General features: G+C 38.9%; 1 protein-coding gene across 2 annotated transcripts in view; it reads left to right on the top strand.

The window, feature by feature from the left end:
- rhobtb4 (Rho related BTB domain containing 4) overlaps positions 1–20789 on the top strand; it is a 204587-nt gene that overhangs the window by 84647 nt on the left and 99151 nt on the right. For both annotated transcript variants that reach the window (XM_028804661.2, XM_028804662.2), the window contains exons 4-5: positions 13469–13654; positions 15245–16233. In XM_028804661.2, the coding sequence (XP_028660494.1) occupies positions 13469–13654; positions 15245–16233 (1175 nt within the window). The remainder of the gene's footprint in view (positions 1–13468; positions 13655–15244; positions 16234–20789) is intronic.

Genomic DNA, 20789 nt, shown 5'->3' with positions numbered 1-20789 from the left:
TTTACAAGTGTTTTTCCTCATTTTGTAGCCCCTCTTCCTTAACTTATTCATTTTTATTTATTTATTTATTTTTGTCCTCAGGGCATATTTTTGAATTTCCATTCTAAAGCAGCAATTGTTAACACTACCATAAAGTATGTTCTGTACAAATATAGCTTTCCATTCATGTCAGCCACTACTGAAAATAACACTAGGCTATGTTGCCATTACTATAATCTATAATCAGTGTGTGTGTGTAGAAGAAATACATGTCAAACAACAAGGTTGTCAGCTTAAAACAAATTTACTTTCATCATTTACAACAAAATTAATTGTATTTTATTACATTCCAGCAAAGACAGTTACAAAAAAATCAGTGTCACTCATGCTAATGAACAACAACATTTACATATGTTGAAATTCAAGTTATAAACATTCCTAAATGTTATAAGTATACATCCATCCATCCATCCATTTTCCAACCCGCTGAATCCGAATACAGGGTCACGGGGGTCTGCTGGAGCCAATCCCAGCCAACACAGGGCACAAGGCAGGAAACAAACCTGGGCAGGGTGCCAACCCACCGCAGTATAAGTATACAGATAATGTAAAATACCAAATTGGAATCAATTATAAAACATGTTCAAAACCTATCTAATTATAGATTTATTTTTTTCTTTAAACAGAGTAACATTATGCTCATTTAATACAGGTGTATTTATTGAAGTGCAGTGCTCTAAGGTGTAAGGATACACAAGGCACAAGATAAAGGGTCTGGGGCACCCAAAGACAAACCCCATATATTAAAATGCATGCTACTATACAAATGTTGAGATGTGATTTCTCAAGACGTTCTGCTAGCAAGATAGCTTTGGTCCCCTCTAAGAGGAATGCTGGGAGGAAGGGGCAGGCCCAGGTGGTCTTATCCCGGAAGTGACGTCATAGTGGGAGAGGTGTCAGTCTTCCTTTCTGCAGAGGGAGAGGGAGAAGAGTGTTATTAAACAGTGCCCGCTTGTGTCCTGGCAGTAAATCACACTTACCTAAGCCCTTAGGTTGTTCCCCAGTTACATGCATGTGATAGTACCCACCCATCAGCCCAGATCTAGCTGATCAGGTGACCCAAGCCATGAGGACATGGCATGGAGAAAACCCCACTAATGTTGGACTTTCAACTGAAAAGGCTACATGTCAAGAAACCACCTGGTGACGTGAGAATTCTACTCCCTGTGTAAGGCCATCCACTGTAAAGGGGTGTGGTCTGTCACAAGAGTGAACTCCTGTCCTATGAGGTAATACCTGAGTTGAATAATAGCCCATTTGATTGCCAGGACCTCCTGTTCCATCGCTGCATACCTCGTCTCTCAATCCAGCAATTTCTGGCTAAGGTACATAACAGGGTGTTCAACACCATCGATGTTTTGGTTCCACACGGCACCCAATCCTGTGTCCGAAGCATCGGTCTGTAAGATAAAAGTCAATGAAAAATCAGGGGTTATTAACACAGGTGTTGAAATGAGGTCCTTTTTTAGGTCACAGATTGCAGCTTCCAACTTCTCATCCCACACCACTGCATTACGTGCCCCTTTCTTTGTTAAATTCGTTAACCCTGATGCCCATGAAAAAACTTGTACTGTATATACCCACGGATAAGTCGGGACTTGATTTTACAGTATAATTTCTGGTATTTTATAATGTCGCTCGTATAAGTCTAATGCGGAAAACTCATGCTATTGGTACAAGGGAATATGATATCTTAACGCACACCTGAGAGAGTAACCATGGAGCACACTGCCTTTTTTTTCTATGTGGGCTTCAGGGATTCTAGCGTTAAAGGGGCGGCCCTCTTGAAGAACTGGGGTACAAACTGCGATAATACCTCGCTTAACACTAGAATTACCAGAACCTATGAAAAAACTCGTAGATCCGTCCCACCTTAAATCACTTCTTAAATCCATCCGTAAATCCGTCCGCAGTTCTCCGCCAGCATCTTTTGTCTTCTAAATGTGCAGATAAAGACAAGCTGCAAGAGGCCGGCTATTCCATCCCCCCCACTGACTTAGAACATACACAAACTTCTCCCAGCTCATGCCTTGATTGATTATCTGGGATTGAAGTGGAGTTTTACAGTGGAAATAATAGATCGTTATTTGGAACACACACATTTCATGTGTGTTCTGTTTCTACAGTAATCTGTGTAAACACGTTTTTAAAACAGAAAAATTTTTCATATTTTAGTAGTAAATGACAAAATGTAGGCATAAACTATATAATGTATGAAGCCTGAAGTCCAAATATCAAAGAAACGCTTTCACAAAAGGTACAAATATAACAGAACAAGTGCGCTTTTATTCAAAAATATAACTGCAGGAAAAAAGCCTCCTTAGCATGCGACATTGACACATATTTACTAAGACTGCTGCCGTGGCGCAACAGTATCAGTTGCTGACTGGGAATCAAAAGGTCACGAGTTCAATCCTGTACGACTCTCTTTTGAGAAGTGAATTGCTCTTATTCTTACTATTTTAGAATAAAAACATGCATTTGATTTCAGTCTGTAACAGCCAGTGAAATTTATGATACTTGTAAAGGTTAGCTTTGTCTTTTTTTTCACTTTTCATTCTCTCAGTCGCGTTCAGGATCCTTCCCCTCCCCTCCCTATCTGATACTGCTGTTTTCACATAAAGACGCGCTATAGCTCTGCAGTGTATCACGACACATACTACCGCTGTTTCTTTTGTACTCCAGGACATGCAGAGGAAAGCATAGTAAAGAGCAGTAACTTCAGCACTATATGAAATCATCAGATATTCCCCATCTGACACTGCTGTTTTCACATAAAGACATGCTATTATGCAATATTATTTTTTAAACGAACAGCGTCAGATCCGGTGTGAATTTATACTGCTGCTGTTAGAGTCAGATCAGAAGCTGAATAAGCTCCTGTTCTGACCCTAAGTAAAAAGCATGAATTAATCAACAGAAATAACTGCGATCGACATTTTAAACTTAACGATTCACAGTGCATACCAATTTATAAATTTTATGTCCGTTTGAGGTTAAAAAGAAAAAAAAAAATAACACTTTCTCCCCAGCTGGGAATCGAACTTGGGTCTCTGAGGCACGGTAGGGTTGCTGCGCTCTGAGTCAGCAAATCTTAACGTTACGCCATGGAAGGTGTTGTATCGTTCTTGAACCGTTTGTGAAAGTGTTTATTTGATCTTTGGACTTCAGGCTTCACACATTCTATGGTTTATGCCTACATTTTGTAACATTTATTACTAAAATATGAAAAAGCTTCTATTTTAACAATGTGTTTACACAGATTATTGTAGAAACGGAACACACATGAAATGCATGTGTTCCAAATAATGATCTATTATTTCCACTCTAAAACTCCAGCAGTTCAGTCACTCCCAGATAATCAAACAAGGCATGAGATAGATAGATAGACAGATAGATAGAAAACTTAGTGAACGTTCTGCGACGGTGGGGGATGGAATAGCCGACTGCTTGCTGCTCGTCTTAATCGGCACATTTAGAAGACAAAAGATGCTGGCGGAGAGGTGAGAACGGTTTTAAGGTGGGCCGGATCTACGAGTTTTTTCGTAGACTCTGGTAATTCTAGTGTTAAACCTAAAAAGCATGAATTTGCCACTTGGTTTTTGGACAGGGCAAGTTAAGTATGGCATTAACTTTGGAACTTTGGGGATGTACAGTTTCTTTACCCAACAAGTAGCCCAAATGTTTAGCCTTGGTTAAACCAAAAAAACATTTTTTGCATTAATTTCTAAGGATTTTCCTCACAAAGTGTTAGCAACACCGCACGTATATGCTTAATATGCTCCTCCCAGGTGCCGGAATAGATGATATTGACATCCAGGTAGGCAGCACCATAGGCTTGGTTGGGTCAGAGCAAATTGTCCATCAGATTCTGAAACGTGATGGGTGCCCAGTGTAAACCAAATGGGAGGACCATTTACTGCCAATAACCACTTGGGGTACTGAGTGCGTTTTTTTCCTTTGCGGATGCCGTTAAAGGAATTTCCTAATACCCTTTCGTCTTGTCAAGTGTGGTCAAGTACTGTACCTTTCCCAGTCGCTCAAGTAGTTCATCCACTCACGGCATGGGGTAGGCATCAAATCTGGAGACTTCATTTAGTTGGCGGAAAATTAATGCAAAATTGCCAGCTCTCGTTTTTGAGACCAAGACTACAGGGCTAGACCAAGGACAAAAACTTTCCTCGGATTACACCCAGGTCAACCATTCACTTGATCTCAAGTTCGACTTCCACTCATTTGGCTTCTGGGAGGCAAGACGGGTTTTCTCTGACAACAATTCCCAGCTTCGTGACAATGTTGTGCTCAACAAGGGAGGTTCTTCCGGGTCGCTCAATCACCACGTCTGAGACTGACGAGATCACTGCTTCGAGCTTTCATCGTTGCTGAAATGTCAAATTCTCACCGAGATTAAGATGATGGACTGCGAAGAAGCAGCAAGGTTGGGAGAAGTGAGGGTCAGACACCCTTTCTCTCCACGGTTTTAATAAGTTCATATGATATACTCGCTCAGCTAGCTGTCTGTTGGGTTGTTTCACCAAATAGTCAGCCAGACATTTCCTCTCTTTAATCTTGTAAGGGCTTGCCAATGAGCCAACAATTTAGAGTGGGTAGAGGGGACGAGCACCATGACACAGTCCCCAGGACGAAACTCTTGAAAGTCGCACCCCAGTCATAATAGCGAGCCAGTGCTGATTGAGCACACTCAATGTTCTACTTTAGAATGGGCCTAATTTTGCCAAATCTTATTGCGTAATTGTGTGATAAATTCTGAAATATTTGTGGAAGGATTGGCCTCCTCTTTCCAACCTTCTTTAAGGATATTCTAAAGTCCTTGGGGTTAACATTCATATAGTAGCTCAAATGGGGAGAATCCTGTGGAGGCTTGAGGGACCTCCCAGTAGGCAAACAGGACAAGGGGAATTAACTGATCCCAGTTTCTCCCTTTCTCGCTGACCACCTTATGCAGCATTTGAGCGTTTGATTGAAGCACTCTACTAAGCCTTCCGTCTGGGGATGATATATGAAGACTTTTAAATGCTTAATACAGTGTAATTTGGCAACCTCCTTAAACGTTTCATGGTGAACAGCATCCCTTGATCTGTTAAGACTTCTTTTTGGATGCTGACTCACGCAAAGACCCCGACCAGTTCCCGTATGATGGACTTTGAGTTAACCACTGTTAAAGGGAAGGCTTTAGGATATAACTAAAATGTATTTGTGGCCTCTAGCAGAGGGTACTAGGGGTCCGACACTGTCAACGCCTAATCCCTCGAAGGGAGTGTCAATGAGCAGAACCGGGACAAGAGGAGCACTGTCCAGCCGGGGAATCTGTTGTAATTGACATTCCAGACACGAATTACAAAAGCAGTGGACCTCCTCATTAATTCCTGGCCAGTAAAAACTGAGTTTTCTTCTCTCCAAGGGTTTCTTGGTGCCTAAGTGGGCACCTAAGACGTGGGCCTGTGCCAGCTCACAGACCTGTCGCCAGAAAGTCCGTGGAACTAACAACAGTGTCCTTACCTCACCCTTATGCTCAAATACCTAATATAATAAATCATTATTTAGGACTAAGTGGAGTCCCTGAGACATGGGATGATTTGTGCGTTGGCCATTTATCAGAATAACCACATTTAATGCAAACTTTTGGGAATCATCCTTCCATTGTTCGTATTTGAAAGAGGCAGGCATTTGTCTAAACTAAAATTGTAATTGGGCAGGGGGATCATGTGCTGACTTAGTGGGGAACACCACGGTTTGCGACACTGTGCCCACCGCCCGGTCTGCGTCATGAGACATTGACGGCAAAACGTCAGCCCCTCTGATTAAGTGGCCACAACAACTGATGTGTGTATTTGCAGTGTGGGAGTAACCTGTGATGGCCCTCCTCTATCATGACGAGGCCTAGTGGATAGCGCTTTGAGTACTGAGAAAAGCGCTATATAAATGTAATGAATTATTATTATTATTATAATGCTTTTTAGAGGTGGGGAGAATACTTCCGCTATTAATGTCCACTCAGTCTTGTCTAAGAACTACCAGGATGGGAAGGATTGCGCATGGCAACCACCCGGAGCTTTCTTGTCTGTCCCTTAAAAGTAATAATACATCAGGCAGTCCGATACCACTGGGTTTCCCCATGGATAAAGGTCAGACTGGTCGATCTCGACTGCCATTGTCACAGCAGTATAAATTGGTGAGCTACAATAGAGACATTACTGCCTGAGTCAATGATTGCAGAAACTTTAAACCCATTTGCAACTACCACCTCATCTTTTGGAAACAACAGAGGGTGGACAAAACAACAGTACCTCTCTTCTTTGACCCATCTCCAGTCCATGGGCTCGCCGAAAAGGGAACAGCTGGGAATGGTATGGCCCACTTGTCTGCACTTGTTTCAGTGGGGTGGTATGGACAGTTTCTCCCTTGGATGTGCTTTAGGGTCAGTGTTGTGTCGGGAGGTCTCTCCCCTGTAGCAAACTTTCCCTGTTGTGCTTTCTGCCGATCTCTGGGCCTCTCTGATTTTTCGACTTGGGGAACAGCACGGTGTTGCTCGAAGGCTGAGATCAAGGCATCCATGGACTTATACTCTTGTCTCCTGACCGTACAGGCAAGATATTCTGGAAGGGCCTGTATGAGGAAATCACAGGTAACCAACTCTGTGATGTACTGTATTTTGTAGAGTTGGCCTCTGGTTTTAACCACTGACCTGCACAACCCCAGATATGGAAAGCTTGGACATGTGCAGGTTTGTTGGGATCAAAGGTCCACTCGTGATAGGCCCTAGCTTGCTGGTTTGGAGTGATGCCATATCTCAATAGCACCTCTGCCTTAAGTTTGTCATAATCACTGGCTGCCTCATTGTCTAGGTCATAATAGGCACGCTGCGCCGGACCTGCAGGAAAGGTACTATTACGTGTGCCTGCTTGGCGTAGTCCCAGTGATGACACATGGCTGTATGCTCGAAAATTAAGAGAAAATTAACTATGTTTCAATATCGTCATCTGAGTGTAGTGGTAGAAGTACCTGGGACGGTCTCATTCCTAAGTCCAGCTGGAGAGATGTGCAAGCCTGACCACATACCTCTGCCTTGGTGAGTTGGGTCTGTTGTTACCCCACCTGGAGTTTCAAGGCCTTGACCTCTGCTGTCACCCACTGCATGAACTCTGTGATGTCCTGTGCCTCACTCATGATTCCGGATTCCTTGCAAAATAATCCTGCTGACTACACAACTGTAAGGAGACACAAGGCACAAGATTAAGGGTCTGGGGCACCCAAAGTCAAACTCTGAATATTAAAGTAAGCAACAGGCGTAAAAAAAAAAGTGCATGGTACTACACAGATGTTGAGATGTGATTTCTCCAAATATTCTGCTGGCACAATGGCGTTGGCCCCATCTAAGAGGAATTCTCGGACGAAGGGGCGGGCCCAGGTGGTCTGGGAGAGGTGTCAATTTCCTTTCTGTGGATTGAGATGGAGAAGAGAGAATGTTATTAGACAGAGCCCTCTCATGTCTCTGCGGTAAATCACACTTACCTAAACCCTTAGGTTGCTCCCCAAGCACACACATGTGACAAAGGATATGAAAAAGCATCCCATAGAAGTTAAACATAAATGGAGACATAATGGAGATGACAGATGAATTGTGCCAGTTGGATCAGCAGTTGATAAACATATAGCTATGTATTGTGCCTTCCATAATCTTTAGGATAGAGACACATTTTGTCTTAATTTATCCCTCTGCTCCATAGTTTAAAATTACAAATCAAACAATTCAGACTTGATTAATGTGCACATTGCAGATTTTAATTTAAGGATATAATGAGCACTGTAGGGCGGCATGGTGGCGCAGTGGGTAGCGCTGCTGCCTCGCAGTTGGGAGACCTGGGGACCTTGGTTCGCTTCCCGGGTCCTCCCTGCGTGGAGTTTGCATGTTCTCCCCGTGTCTGCGTGGGTTTTCTCCGGGCGCTCCGGTTTCTTCCCACAGTCCAAAGACATGCAGGTTAGGTGGATTGGCGATTCTAAATTGGCCCTAGTGTGTGCTTGGTGTGTGGGTGTGTTTGTGTGTGTCCTGCGGTGGGTTGGCACCCTGCCCGGGATTGGTTCCTGCCTTGTTTCCAGTGTTGGCTGGGATTGGCTCCAGCAGACCCCCGTGACCCTGTGTTCGGATTCAGCGGGTTGAAAAATGGATGGATGGATGAGCACTGTTGAGCTCAATAATTGTAAAGGGACTAGTAGATCAAGGAAGACCTCCACTGTTGATGAGTTTGTGAAAAAGTACTTGTGGACAGACAAGACAAAGTTTAACCTGTATCAGAGTGATGGCAAGAGGAAATTGTGGAGATGAAAAGGAACTGCCCAAGATCCAAAGCATACTGCCTCATCTATTAAACATAGTGGTGTGGGTGTTATAGCTACTAACATGTACTTGCACACTTATCTTTACTGATTTTGTTACTGCTGATGGCAGTTTCACCTTGAATTCTGAGGTGTATAGAAACCTCTTAATCTGCTCAAGTTCCAGTAAATCCTTCCAAACTCATTGGACAGTGCTTGATTCTACAACATAATGATCCCATACATACTACTAGAGGGAACACATGAGTTCTTCAAAGCTAAAAGATGGAAAATTCTTGAGTAGCCAAGCCAGTCGTGTGATTTAATTCCAATTGAGTATGCCTCGCATATTTTGAAGAGAAAACCTAAGGGGACAAGCCCTGAAACAAGCAGGAGCTGAAGATGGCTGAATTAGAGACTTGGCAGAGCATTATCAGAAAAGATACTCAGCACCAGGTAATGTGAGTAAATTGCAGACTTCAAGCAGTCATTGCATGAAAGGGATATGCAACAAAGTACTAAATATGACTACTTTAATGTACCTACCATTGGTATGTCCCAGCCATTATGGTGCCCTGAAATGGGGGGGACCATGTTTAAGAGGTGTTGTCCTTTCTACATGGTATAATTGAAATGTATGCAAATACCCTTAAATTAAAATCTGCAATGTGCATTTTAAATTATGTTTAAATTGTTTGATTTATAATTTTAAAGGAGCAGAGGGGTAAATCAAGGGAAAAGGTGTCATAGTCACAGACACTATGGAGTGCACTGTATAACTAATATATTTGAATGTGCATCATCTAATCTCATCAAACAAATAGTAAAACATAAAAAAGTAATTGAGAAAATAATAAGATAAAAATTGAATCTTTTATAAAAGTTTATAAGTAACAAAATATAAAGTGGCTATTTAGAGTTAAATGGGGGAATATGTATTATAAAATAGCCTAATCTTTAAGATCTGTGTTGAGTTACAAGCATAGCTGATAACTGTATGATAAAAAATACTGTCTTTAAGATAAAATTATGGGAAAATACTGAACATATTTAATGTGTTAAAATATATAATATGCACGTATATATGAATATCAAGAATTACAGTACATATAGACTAAAATTATATGCTGGAACTCTGTACAAGATGTAAAGACAAGAATTTGAAGTTAAATTAAAGGAGGAGTAAAACAGTAATAGTATAAAATCAGAACTTCAAATTGAAGAGAATACAAAATTAAGAAAATAAATTGTGTACACAGGTTCCTTTTGCACTGCTGTTAGCAAACAAAAGAAAGTGACAAAGGTTTAACAAAATATGGGCTCAGGGGCAAAGGGAATTTTATAAAGAGAAAATTTGATGAATTAACTCTTAATATATGCACTATGAAAATTCTAAAAGGTTTCCCTCAGGAAACTAAAACTGTGCATTTTAAATCTGAAATTCCATTAATATAGCTTTATACATGTAATATTTACATATATTATGTTTTCCTGACTGCTTATTGCATTTAAATAGTTCATAAAGGCCACCTTAGACTACTTTGTGAGATTTTCTGCACTCAGGCTGTGCACCCCATGGGCCACTTATATTCTGCAACTAGGTCAATAATAAAACCTAACACTTGTTCCATTTTCTTTTAAACTACCAGTTGTATTAGATTTTAAATATTTATATCTATAAAGTTAAAAGGTATTGTAAAGTAAAGTAATAATATTACCCTAAAGAAGTGTTACTTTTAAAAATTCAAAATTTGATAATCTGTAAGTTTTATTACAATTACAGTTCCACACCATTTTGTTTTGGCTCTGCCTGTGTGTTTGGGTTCATGTGGAGACTATCAGTAGAAATTGTGACATATTCCAAAATTAAAATGTAGTCAGTAACATTTCTACACTTTCAGTAATCAGGATTACCTAAGATGCATTCATTTTTCAATTCAATAACATATTTCATGTTTATGTTGAAATTTTACTAAAATCCACATTAAGAGCTAGACAGTTCTTGTGAGCCTGCAGGTCACATTTGTTAAGAAGTGCAGACATTATTTTTTGATGACTATTTTTATCTTTGCTCATTTTATATGAGAATCTGCTACTTTTTCCCTACATGCATTTTATACCTTCATTTTTCTTAAGAAGGATCACAGCGAGCTACTCTAGATTTCAGCAGTGGGCAGGTTATCACTCTGGAAGAGTGCACAGTAATGCATTACTCACAACAGACAATTTGGAGTGGTCATTTAACAGCATGTCTTTGGACAATATGGTAAACCTCACATAAAACTGAAAAAGGCACTTTCTGTAAAGTAAATCAAATTATTTTCATAAAATGGTACTTTTCATGGTGCCTGGGTACTTATTTAGATGTTCCAAGGTATTTCTTGAACACAACAGAACCTTGTGTCAAATTGACACTTGGTTTGGTTTAGTTTCAGTTTAAACAGCACAGATATATTCAATAGTTTCACCCCCAAACAAGCAAAATATAAAACAAAAATAGTAACAGTAATGGTCTGATCGATCAGCCACCAATCTAAATTAGCAGATTTTCGCTTCTGATGCCTTGATTGGTGATTGATCAATTGGACAATCGTAGGTACAATTTTTCCAGCATATGCTTTCTTAAGCTTTAAGGTAATTTAGTCATAATACTCTTTTGTGCAACATATTACAATACTTGAGGAAGTGCATGTGTAGTTTTGCTGCTAGAAGTTTCTGAAAACAGTGTAGGTTTGTCCAAAGTATCAAAATGCAGGTAAGTATCAATTTTATCTTTTTTTCTAAATCATGGAAACATTAATAAGTAACCTGTAAACTGTAGAGTTTGAAATAGTGTTGTGAGTTTTTATTTTTTCCATAGGTTATAAGTTTTTTTGTAGCTAGTTGAATGCTTAATGCATCAGTACAGCTGTCTGGAATTATTTTTTCCTGTGGGCCAGTTTTATTTTGTGCTGTTCATTCTGGGGCAATGCCCTTTAGCAGAAGGGCTCTCTCAATTTTTTAACACATGCCACAAAGTATGCTGCCATAGCGCATTAATTTTATTTTGTTATTTGTGATTTTAAAATTAAATTTAATTACATTTACTATATAATGTAATCCACTGTTAAGTTTTCAGTGCTAATTTACATAAACAGTGGTGCAAATCCTCCATGTGCTCATATACAGTGTGTATTTAGTATGTGAGGGCCCAACAAGAGCACACCTCACAGAAGAGCACATTGACATCCAGCTATTTTGGAAAAAAATTGGAAGCTACAAAGACGACATATTTAATTTACACAAAAATTCAATATGCAGTGTATGTTTTATGTAATTCCTTTATTTGTGTTAGTGGTCTGTTTGTGCATTACTTTGTTCTCAATATTTGTTTTTTTACTTGAATTCTTAATGTTTGTTTTATTGTTTATGCATACTGTTTTCAAAAGATCGCATTACTTATTCAGTTAACATTCAATGACATTTTGTTAGCATTTAATTGTAATACCACAGTAACACTATTTGTTTTCTTTAGAGTAAATAAACATTTTGACCGTATTTAATCATCTTTACGTTTTAATGTCTACACACCTTTACTCTTATATTTTACAAAAGAGTGACCTACTTCAAGTATTTGCATTTAATGATAAAAATTTCTATTATTGGTTTTCATCAATGTAAAGATTTTAATGCATATAGAATTACAATTCATTAAAAAAATTCTTATTAAATTACATTATATATTTTATTGGGTATTGAAATTCAACATTTTCTAGAATATCAAAGTGGCCATTTGTGTAGGTGTGAATATAACACTGTGTACCTTTCAAGTTAAAAAGTCAAATATAAATTAGGTAATTATGAGGGGTGTAACATATTACCTAAATTAATCAAATATCATTTAGACATCACCTGAAAATGTATTTTCATTTTACTTGAATGAAGTTTGATAAGAAGACACATTCAACAGAGTTTAAAAGATTTACAGTATCTATCATTTACTTAACATGACAAAAGTTGGCTATAATGAGTAGTATTTCAAGTTCAAACACATTACTTTTATTATGCTATGGTGGCAAGATTCTTTATTCCTTAGGTCTTTATTTAGTAACTTGACCATCCATGTTAAGTTGCAATATTTTAGTGCAAAGATCATAGTATTATTTTTAAATCCATTTTAAACAAATTGAGAACTTAGTTATATCCTAATGTGTAATTTATACTGTATATAAAGGTTTCTAAGAATATCCCTGATTCCATTTAACCAAGAAGCAGTGTTTAGTGCAAATTTATAGTATACATTTACCTTTAAAAGCAACTTGCTCTTTATAAAAATGAGACAAGCCTTTAATGATCCAAACAAAGTTCCAAGGTGCTGTAAGAATCTGGCACTGCATTCGTGCTTCAATCTAATCAAGCCACTCTTTTACATCTGGGCTGCAAGGTTAGCTGCTTGTTTAGCGTGGCCGCATCATTTGTACTGAGTCAAAGGCCAGACACACCATTCACACCATTTATTTTAACCTAAAGTTAGACAACTGTGATAAACGTCTAAGCTGCTGCAATAAATTTATGGGGTTTAAAGTGATGGCCATCTGTCAGTCACTTGGAGCTGGAGTTTGTCCAGACAACACTGGCCTTAAGGCTGGAATAAACCTTAGCTGAAATGTCACTAAAACGCAGGGCTTATCCACACTCATACAATGCTAATTTAGATTTTCCAATTCACCCCTCCTGCGCATCCTTTTGATGAAAAAAGAAACCTAACTGTATCTGCATACACCAGGGGGATGTGGTCAATTTCAATAATAGACAACATTCAGGACAGTAATTGGATTCCGTGTCCGTAGAGCTGTGAGGTTATAACATGTACCATAAAGTGTCTATTATATGTGGATGGGGGTAGAGCAAGACTATATGGTAGTAATTTCAGATTCTGTGACTCAAATAAGAAAATATCACTTCTTTAAAGCAGAACTGGGTTAAAAATCTTTACTGGATTACAGCTTCAATTAGCTCTATAGCTTCATCTTTTATCCAACATGGTGAACCAGATTATGATTTAGATTTACTCAGCTCAGTTTGCCTTACATCTCTGTTTTTATTTCCTTTGCAGATCAGATGTCGTGGTACTTTGTTTCTCACTTGCCAATCCTAACTCTCTGCGCCATGTGAAAACGATGTGGTTCCCTGAGATTAAGCACTTCTGTCCGCGAACCCCCATCATCCTTGTGGGGTGTCAGCTAGATCTCCGTTATGCTGATCTTGATGCTGTTAACCGTGCACGTCGACCACTTGCCAAGTGAGGATCACTTCAGTTTTGCATGAATGTTGTTTGATAATAAAGTCTAGCTTCAGTTGCAGAATTTCCACTTTTCATACTACTTTATGAAGTGTATTACACTTATTTCTGGTTATTTTACACTTACAGTACTTGCTTTTCTTATTGAGGCGTGAGCCAAGAAAATGCTAAACTGAGTAGTGCAAATCACTGTATCCCTTGTGGTTTTCTCTGCTCTAACTGAGGATATTCCAGACACTCTTTAAGTCCAGTCAAGACATGTAATACCTCTAGTGTATCCTAAGTCTGTCCCTTGTACAACCATAATCGGAGGCTGGCTAGAAGTCACCTTTACTGGCTAGTCTTGATCTAAGAAGCAGCTGTACTGTTTCTTGGACTTTATCTTTTGCTAAGTATCTTAAACTGTGACGTAACATTGGCATGGTGGAGGTGCTTGTGTGCATAATGATCCTCAGAGCTGTATTGCCTAGAGTTGCAGTATGTTCTCCAAATAGTGTTACCCATGGGAGCTTGGTCTAAGGAGAGGACCGTGGTGAAATATCAATCCAAATGCATTACTCTCATAGTTATCATAAAGAAAAATCTATTAAAATCTCTCGTGACACTATGAACCCACTCCCAGAATCTGACCTGGTAATTTGCATTGGCAAGTGTCTGTTTGCTTGGTGATCCTACATAGCCCAGTCAAGCCTTGCTAAAAAAAATACATGAACTTATTGTGTAGACCCCCAAAGGTGAAGTTGAAAATCATGTGCAAAACCAGTTGGATAACAAGCAGGAGAGGGGCAGATCCGGACACTTTGAGCTTCATCATTAGTATGAAAATGTGCTATATAAATAAATATTGCTGTTGTTGTTATTTGTACTGTTTAATTTTGATAAATTTGGTGCCAATTTGCCTGACATTGTTCAGTATTAAGCAACAAATACTGATATTTTATAATGCTTTGACTTTACTCAGTCTATAGCCTTGGATTGCCAATGCCAGTTCTTTTATGTGCTGGGCCCACATTTAATTGTTAATTGTAAGTCTTTATCATAGGCTATGATCTCAACGTAAAAATTAAAGTGTATTTACTTAGGACTGTTACATTATCTTAATGAAAGAAAAAAATATTCTTTGTCCAATCTGCACCAGAGAACTATGCTAGAGTCTGCACAGTCATAAATTAACTTCTATGATACACATTTTGTGCAACCACTATGACTGCCATATGATTTAGTTAAACCAGTTTTCAAATTTTATTTAATTTTAAAATGCAATTTTCTAAGTTTGATCTGTTGCAGCACATCACACATAATTGCACAACATTAATATATTTGAGGCTTTTTCTGGTCAAGATTGTTATCATGGTTACTTGTTTTTTTTCCAATAAGGATAGTATTTATTAAAGATGACATGGTGGCGGGATCTGTAAGTTTGACAATGTTGCGTTATTTTATTTTGTATTTCTTACTGTATTGCTGTAAAAAAAAAAAGCAGGAGTTGGTTTTCAGCACTGGGATTGGCCAGTTAATCTGAAAGTTTAAATAAATGTTAGTGCTAATTTTCCATAATAATTCATGTGATTGTTTTTTGATTTTCCTCAGGCCCATCAAGCCAACAGATATACTGCCACCAGAGCGAGGTCATGAAGTAGCTAAGGAGCTTGGCGTTCCCTATTATGAAACTAGTGTGGTTGCTCAATTTGGAGTGAAAGATGTCTTTGATAATGCAATCCGCGCTGCTCTAATCTCACGTCGACATTTGCAGTTCTGGAAGTCCCATCTGAAGAAGGTGCAGCGTCCCTTATTACAGGCACCTTTTCTGCCACCAAAGCCACCTCCACCTGTTATCAACATCCCTGAGCGTTCCCCTCATGAGGGTGTGGCACCTGCCACCTTGTTCTGTGTACCCATCTGTGCTGATGTCCTCTTTCTACTACAGGGAGGTACATACCGCATCTTTGCCCATAAGATTTACTTGGCTACTTCTTGCTCTAAATTTTATGACCTGTTTGTTATGGATCTGACAGCTGCAGACTTATATTTTGAAGATGGTGAAAGAGATAGGGATGAGAGGAAAGGAGTAAAGGAACAAGCTGCACGCACCAAAAGTTTGGACATTGATAAGGACACTTTAAATGGAAATAGCATATCCCACACTCATGGTGGGAACCTGAAGACTTCAAAGAGTGACAATGCCCTTCCTGACAGAGCTCAGAACCAGGGTGGCATTTTTTCTGCTAAGAACCTCTCTAGTTGGGGGAGAGGTTTTCTTAGTATGTGTCTGGAGCATGTTGAAGATCCAGTTACCCACCGAACTAGGCTTATGACAGTTGTGGCTATGGATTCTCTTGTTCTTCCTGGACCCTTCCAAGTTGTGTTAGAGTATCTGTACATGGGTAGCTTGGATGAAAAACGTGGTGATCTAATGCAGGTGGCCACTATTGCAGAGCTGCTGGAAGTTTTTGACTTGCGCATGATGGTGGCTAACGTTCTCAACAAAGAGAGTTTCATGAACCAGGAGATAACAAAGGCATTCCATGTCCGTCGTGCCAATCGTATCAAGGAGTGCTTGGTGAAAGGCACCTTTGCAGGTCAGAACTATGTGCTGCGTAGTGTCTGACTGTCTGTCTGTGTCATTTCTGTGTGTCTGTTTGCCTTTATAAGGGACGTGTCTTTTATTCTCTCCCACTAGCAGTCAGCCTGCTGTACATATATGCCTGCATGGTTCAGTGGTTGCTGTTTGTGAGACCTTTGGACTGTGTCACTAATCTGCTGTGTACCTGAAAGCCCAGTCTGTTTTCTGTGGACCATCTCCAAGTTTTCTGCAGGTTGTCCATCCCATCGTTAGCTAATAACAAGTCTTCAAGACAAACTGCTCTTGGAGACCACTTTGCTATTTCTCTTCCTCATCCCTGCTTGCTGTTTTCTCATTTTAGAGCTGCTTCTTTTCATGGAGTGTGACTCTAGCGGTAAGTATCCGAGGCTGCTCAATGAGTTCATCTCAGATCAGCAAGAACTAATTCATCTTAATGAGAATCTTGCTTAATTATCTCAGTTTTAGATTAATCCTACATGTACAATATTTTAAATGAATTGCATTTTCTGGGAACTCAGCTTGTTTGATTTTTATGTATTTTGCCCATAAATGTACTTAACATTCACATATAATCATTAAAATGCCATTCGGGCTAAGAAAGTCTGTTTTGGATTAACAGAAGCCACTTACGCTCAATCAGTGTAAATTTAGTTCAACAGATTGCTGGTGACAAAGCACAGTAAAAAGTAAGCAAGTTTAAAAAGGGCAACTCAGCTAATGGTTTTCTTCAGGATAAGTGGCAGAAGAACAAAGAAGCAATAGTTTAATCATTCTAAAACAATGCAAATGATACTGGCCTACAGGAAAAAACTGGCAAGCAAAAAAAACTCCATTGGAAGCCCTGGAGATACAAAAAGAAATTGTAGAAGCTATCCATCCATCCATTTTCCAACCCGCTGAATCCGAACACAGGGTCATGGGGGTCTTCTGGAGCCAATCCCAGCCAACACAGGGCACAAGGCTGGAACCAATCCCGGGCAGGGTGCCAACCCACCGCAGGACACACACAAACACACCAAGCACACACTAGGGCCAATTTAGCATCGCCAATCCACCTAAATTGCATGTCTTTGGATTGTGGGAGGAAACTGGAGCGCCTGTAGGAAACCCACGCAGACACGGTGAGAACATGCAAACTTCACGCAGGGAGGACCCGGGAAGCGAACCTGGGTCTCCTAACTGCGAGGCAGCAGCGCTACCACTGCGCCACCCTTGTAGAAGCTATATTTTTGGAATTAAAGATCATTAAAAATATGTAAGGGAGATCTAAGAGCAAACATACAGATAATTGAAATGATAAATAGCAAAAATATGTAACATAGCAACAAAGTTAGAAAGATGAATAAAAAGGTTTTTATTCTCATTGGTTTTTGTTTCTTCCCAGCCATCATGAAATAGAGCTACACTTTAAAATAATCTAGACTAGATGTTTTAATTTTATTTTGGAGTCTTTATATATCAATTTATTTAATTTTAGGACCTGTACTTAGTATTTTTCATCTTTATTATATTCATTTTTAAATTCAGTATATGCAAATCATTACATACTGATTTTCTTAATTTAAATGCATTCTACTTGAAGAATAGATATTTACATGCAGTAGAGAACATCCTGCATTTTACAAATAAAAGTATATTTTCAAAAATGATACACAAAATCAATTGAGAGTTTTCGACTGTGCTTTAAAGTCAAATTAATTTATCTAGATTTGTTTCCAATTCATTCAGTTTGGTTTCAAATTCAAAATTCAGAAGTGGAACACTTTTTTTTTTTTTTTTTTTTTTTTAAAGATTCAAAGCCATTGATAATAGTTAATGTCTAAATCATTCTGCTGAAGCATACCTGGTTGATTATGGTTATTTTTTATTTTAGTCATCTTGTATTTCAAAACATTAGAGGCCTAAATATCAAAAAGGATGTCATGTCAACCACACACATTGAAAATTCTCTGTTAAAGTGCAATTTAGTATTTAAAGTACTCCTGGTGTGCTTCAGTGTCCTCTTTGCAGAACCTGTTCCTAAGTTACAGTAGATACCCATCTTATGTCAGCTCTTCATATTTTAACATCTTTCTTAGGACTGAAGAGAGTACAGAGACTATTATAAGTCTTGTAGCTATTCTCTGTAATTCTCTGTCTATTATTTTGATGGGGAAACCACATTTCTAAAAATCATTTCATCTATATTCATCACATATCATACAAACATTCTAAGCTTTTTTAAATTCTTCAACTTCACATTCAGCTATTTTCCACCCAGCTATTAATTTATTTTTTAAACTGATGTTTTCATCATCTTGTTTGATCTAGGCACCACCTAGATACAATGTATACCCTAGCATCCCAGTCCTGGATGGGATGCTAGTCCATCTCAGGTTATAGAAATATACTGTACACACCTACAGTATATTCATTTATATCAGGTCTGTTTAGGAATTCCAGTTAACTAAATGTAAACACCTTTAGGATGTGAGAGAAAGAGATAAAGAACCTACAGATGCATTGGAAATGTGCAAAATCTACACAGAAGGTGTCCATGTTATTAATCAAACTTTGGTCCCTGAAGCTTTAAGGCATCATTGATAAACCCCTGCACCACCTTGCCCGTTGGGGGAAAAAAAAAGTGTAATCTGATTTTCTTATTAAATATAAAGCTTTAGACTTATTAGTAGAAATATTAATTTGTCACATGCATTATCTTGTTCTTTAGATTTGTGAATCATTTTGAATTGATTAAGCAAGCAATCCTGTTAATTTAAGACCACTGACACATTTCTTGCAAGTTTTTCTACATATTTTAACATCTCTTAATTTATAAAAGGATCACTATATTTATAATTTCACAGAGTTTGATGCCCTGTTTGTAGAAGAACTTGTGAATTTCCTCATAGTACCAGTTCTTGCTGTTAGGTTGAGGCCTCCACATTAAAATGCATTAAATTGGATTTGCAGAAACAGTGTTGATCCATCAGCACATAAGAATGTCATCAAACCCTGTCAGGTGTGTAAGAAACTGTAGGGTTGTTCAGGAAAAGTCAGAAACAACAAGGCAAATCCGTAATAAGATCACAAAGCATAGACAGAACTGCTAAATTAGTCAAAAACCAGAAAAGCAAATACAGGGGAAAACCCCAGAAATTATTATCTGAAGGTAGCCTGTATTCAAGCATGTTTTGTAATGTCACTAAGGAGATATACCTGTATAACCAATACAGGGGCAGCCAAATAACCAACTCTGAGCATACACTGCATTACAGTAATCCCTCGCTACTTCGCGGTTCACTTTTCGCGGATTCACGACTTCGCGGATTTTTAAATACAAGTGATTGCCCGCCTATCGCGGAAGTTATGTTCCAGACCCATCAGCAACAGGAGAAAATCCGTGATATAGAAAGACCATATAAATAAACATTTTTTTAGTTTAAGCCTTAAAATACCCATCCCACATGCTTTAAACACATGTAAACTTATAAAACACACTTTGTTAACACATATGATATGTGGATGTCGGGCTAAGGATATGAGTAACATCTCACTATTATAAAACATTTTAACTTCACGCAAGACAAGACAGTGAGACAGGAAAATTGGTGATGTACACCTAAAAGCCTGATTGTACAGGCTTTTAAATTATTGACACGCAGAGCGACAAGCAGCACAAACCCAGCACAAAGTCCACTTCTCCTTAGCGTTCATTCAGCTCCCCACCCCCTTGACAATGCGAACTGCGCTTCCGGGGAGGGGGGGTTTGAGCGAAGGTGCGTTCAGCTCTCACACACCCACACACACACACACACACACTCCTCGAGCAGAGCGACAAGCAGGCATTTTGGCAGAAGCAGCACAAAGTCCATTTCTGCTCAGCGTGAGTTCAGCTGCCCCCCTTCACAAAGCGAGTGCAGACACATTGACGTCTGATCGCTGCGTGCAGGCAGTGTGCAGTGTTGGTCTGAGGTGTTTAAGAATGTAGAAAGTGTTTAAGAGCATAGGAAGTGTTTATAAGAGTGTGGGAAAGGTTAACAAGAGAGTGAGAAAGGTTTATAAGAGTGTGGGAAGGGTTTATAAAGCCTTAAAATATGTATAAATAATAAAATAAATATAGGTCGCTACTTCGCGGATTTCACCTATCGCGGGGGGGCTCTGGAACGTAACCCCCGCGATAGGTGAGGGGTTACTGTACTTTTAAATAAACACAAGCATGGCCCATGACTGTTTGTTTTTCTGTGGTTAAGTGAATTTTTTACCCATGTGCACACTACCATGAATTCCTGATGCTTGCAGTTTAATCACAAGTTACTCCTGATTAATTTTATTAAAGTCTTTCTATAACAAGAGATTTACAATACTCTATAAAGGAAACAGCTTGTTTGCTTTATACAATTCTAGCATATCTTTCCAGTCTAAAGCCATGCAACTCAACAACCCGATTGCCAAAAGAGTGAAACTTTTGCGAAATTCCAGTAGTTAATTTCCCCAGTTTATGTGGTCATTGAGAAAGCAGATGTGAAATGTTTGTAATTATAATAATCTTATTAGCTGAGTGATAAACTA

The sequence above is a fragment of the Erpetoichthys calabaricus genome, chromosome 7, assembly GCF_900747795.2.
Source record: "Erpetoichthys calabaricus chromosome 7, fErpCal1.3, whole genome shotgun sequence".
Taxonomy (NCBI): Eukaryota; Metazoa; Chordata; class Cladistia; order Polypteriformes; family Polypteridae; genus Erpetoichthys; species Erpetoichthys calabaricus.
This window is presented reverse-complemented; position numbering and strand designations above follow the sequence as displayed.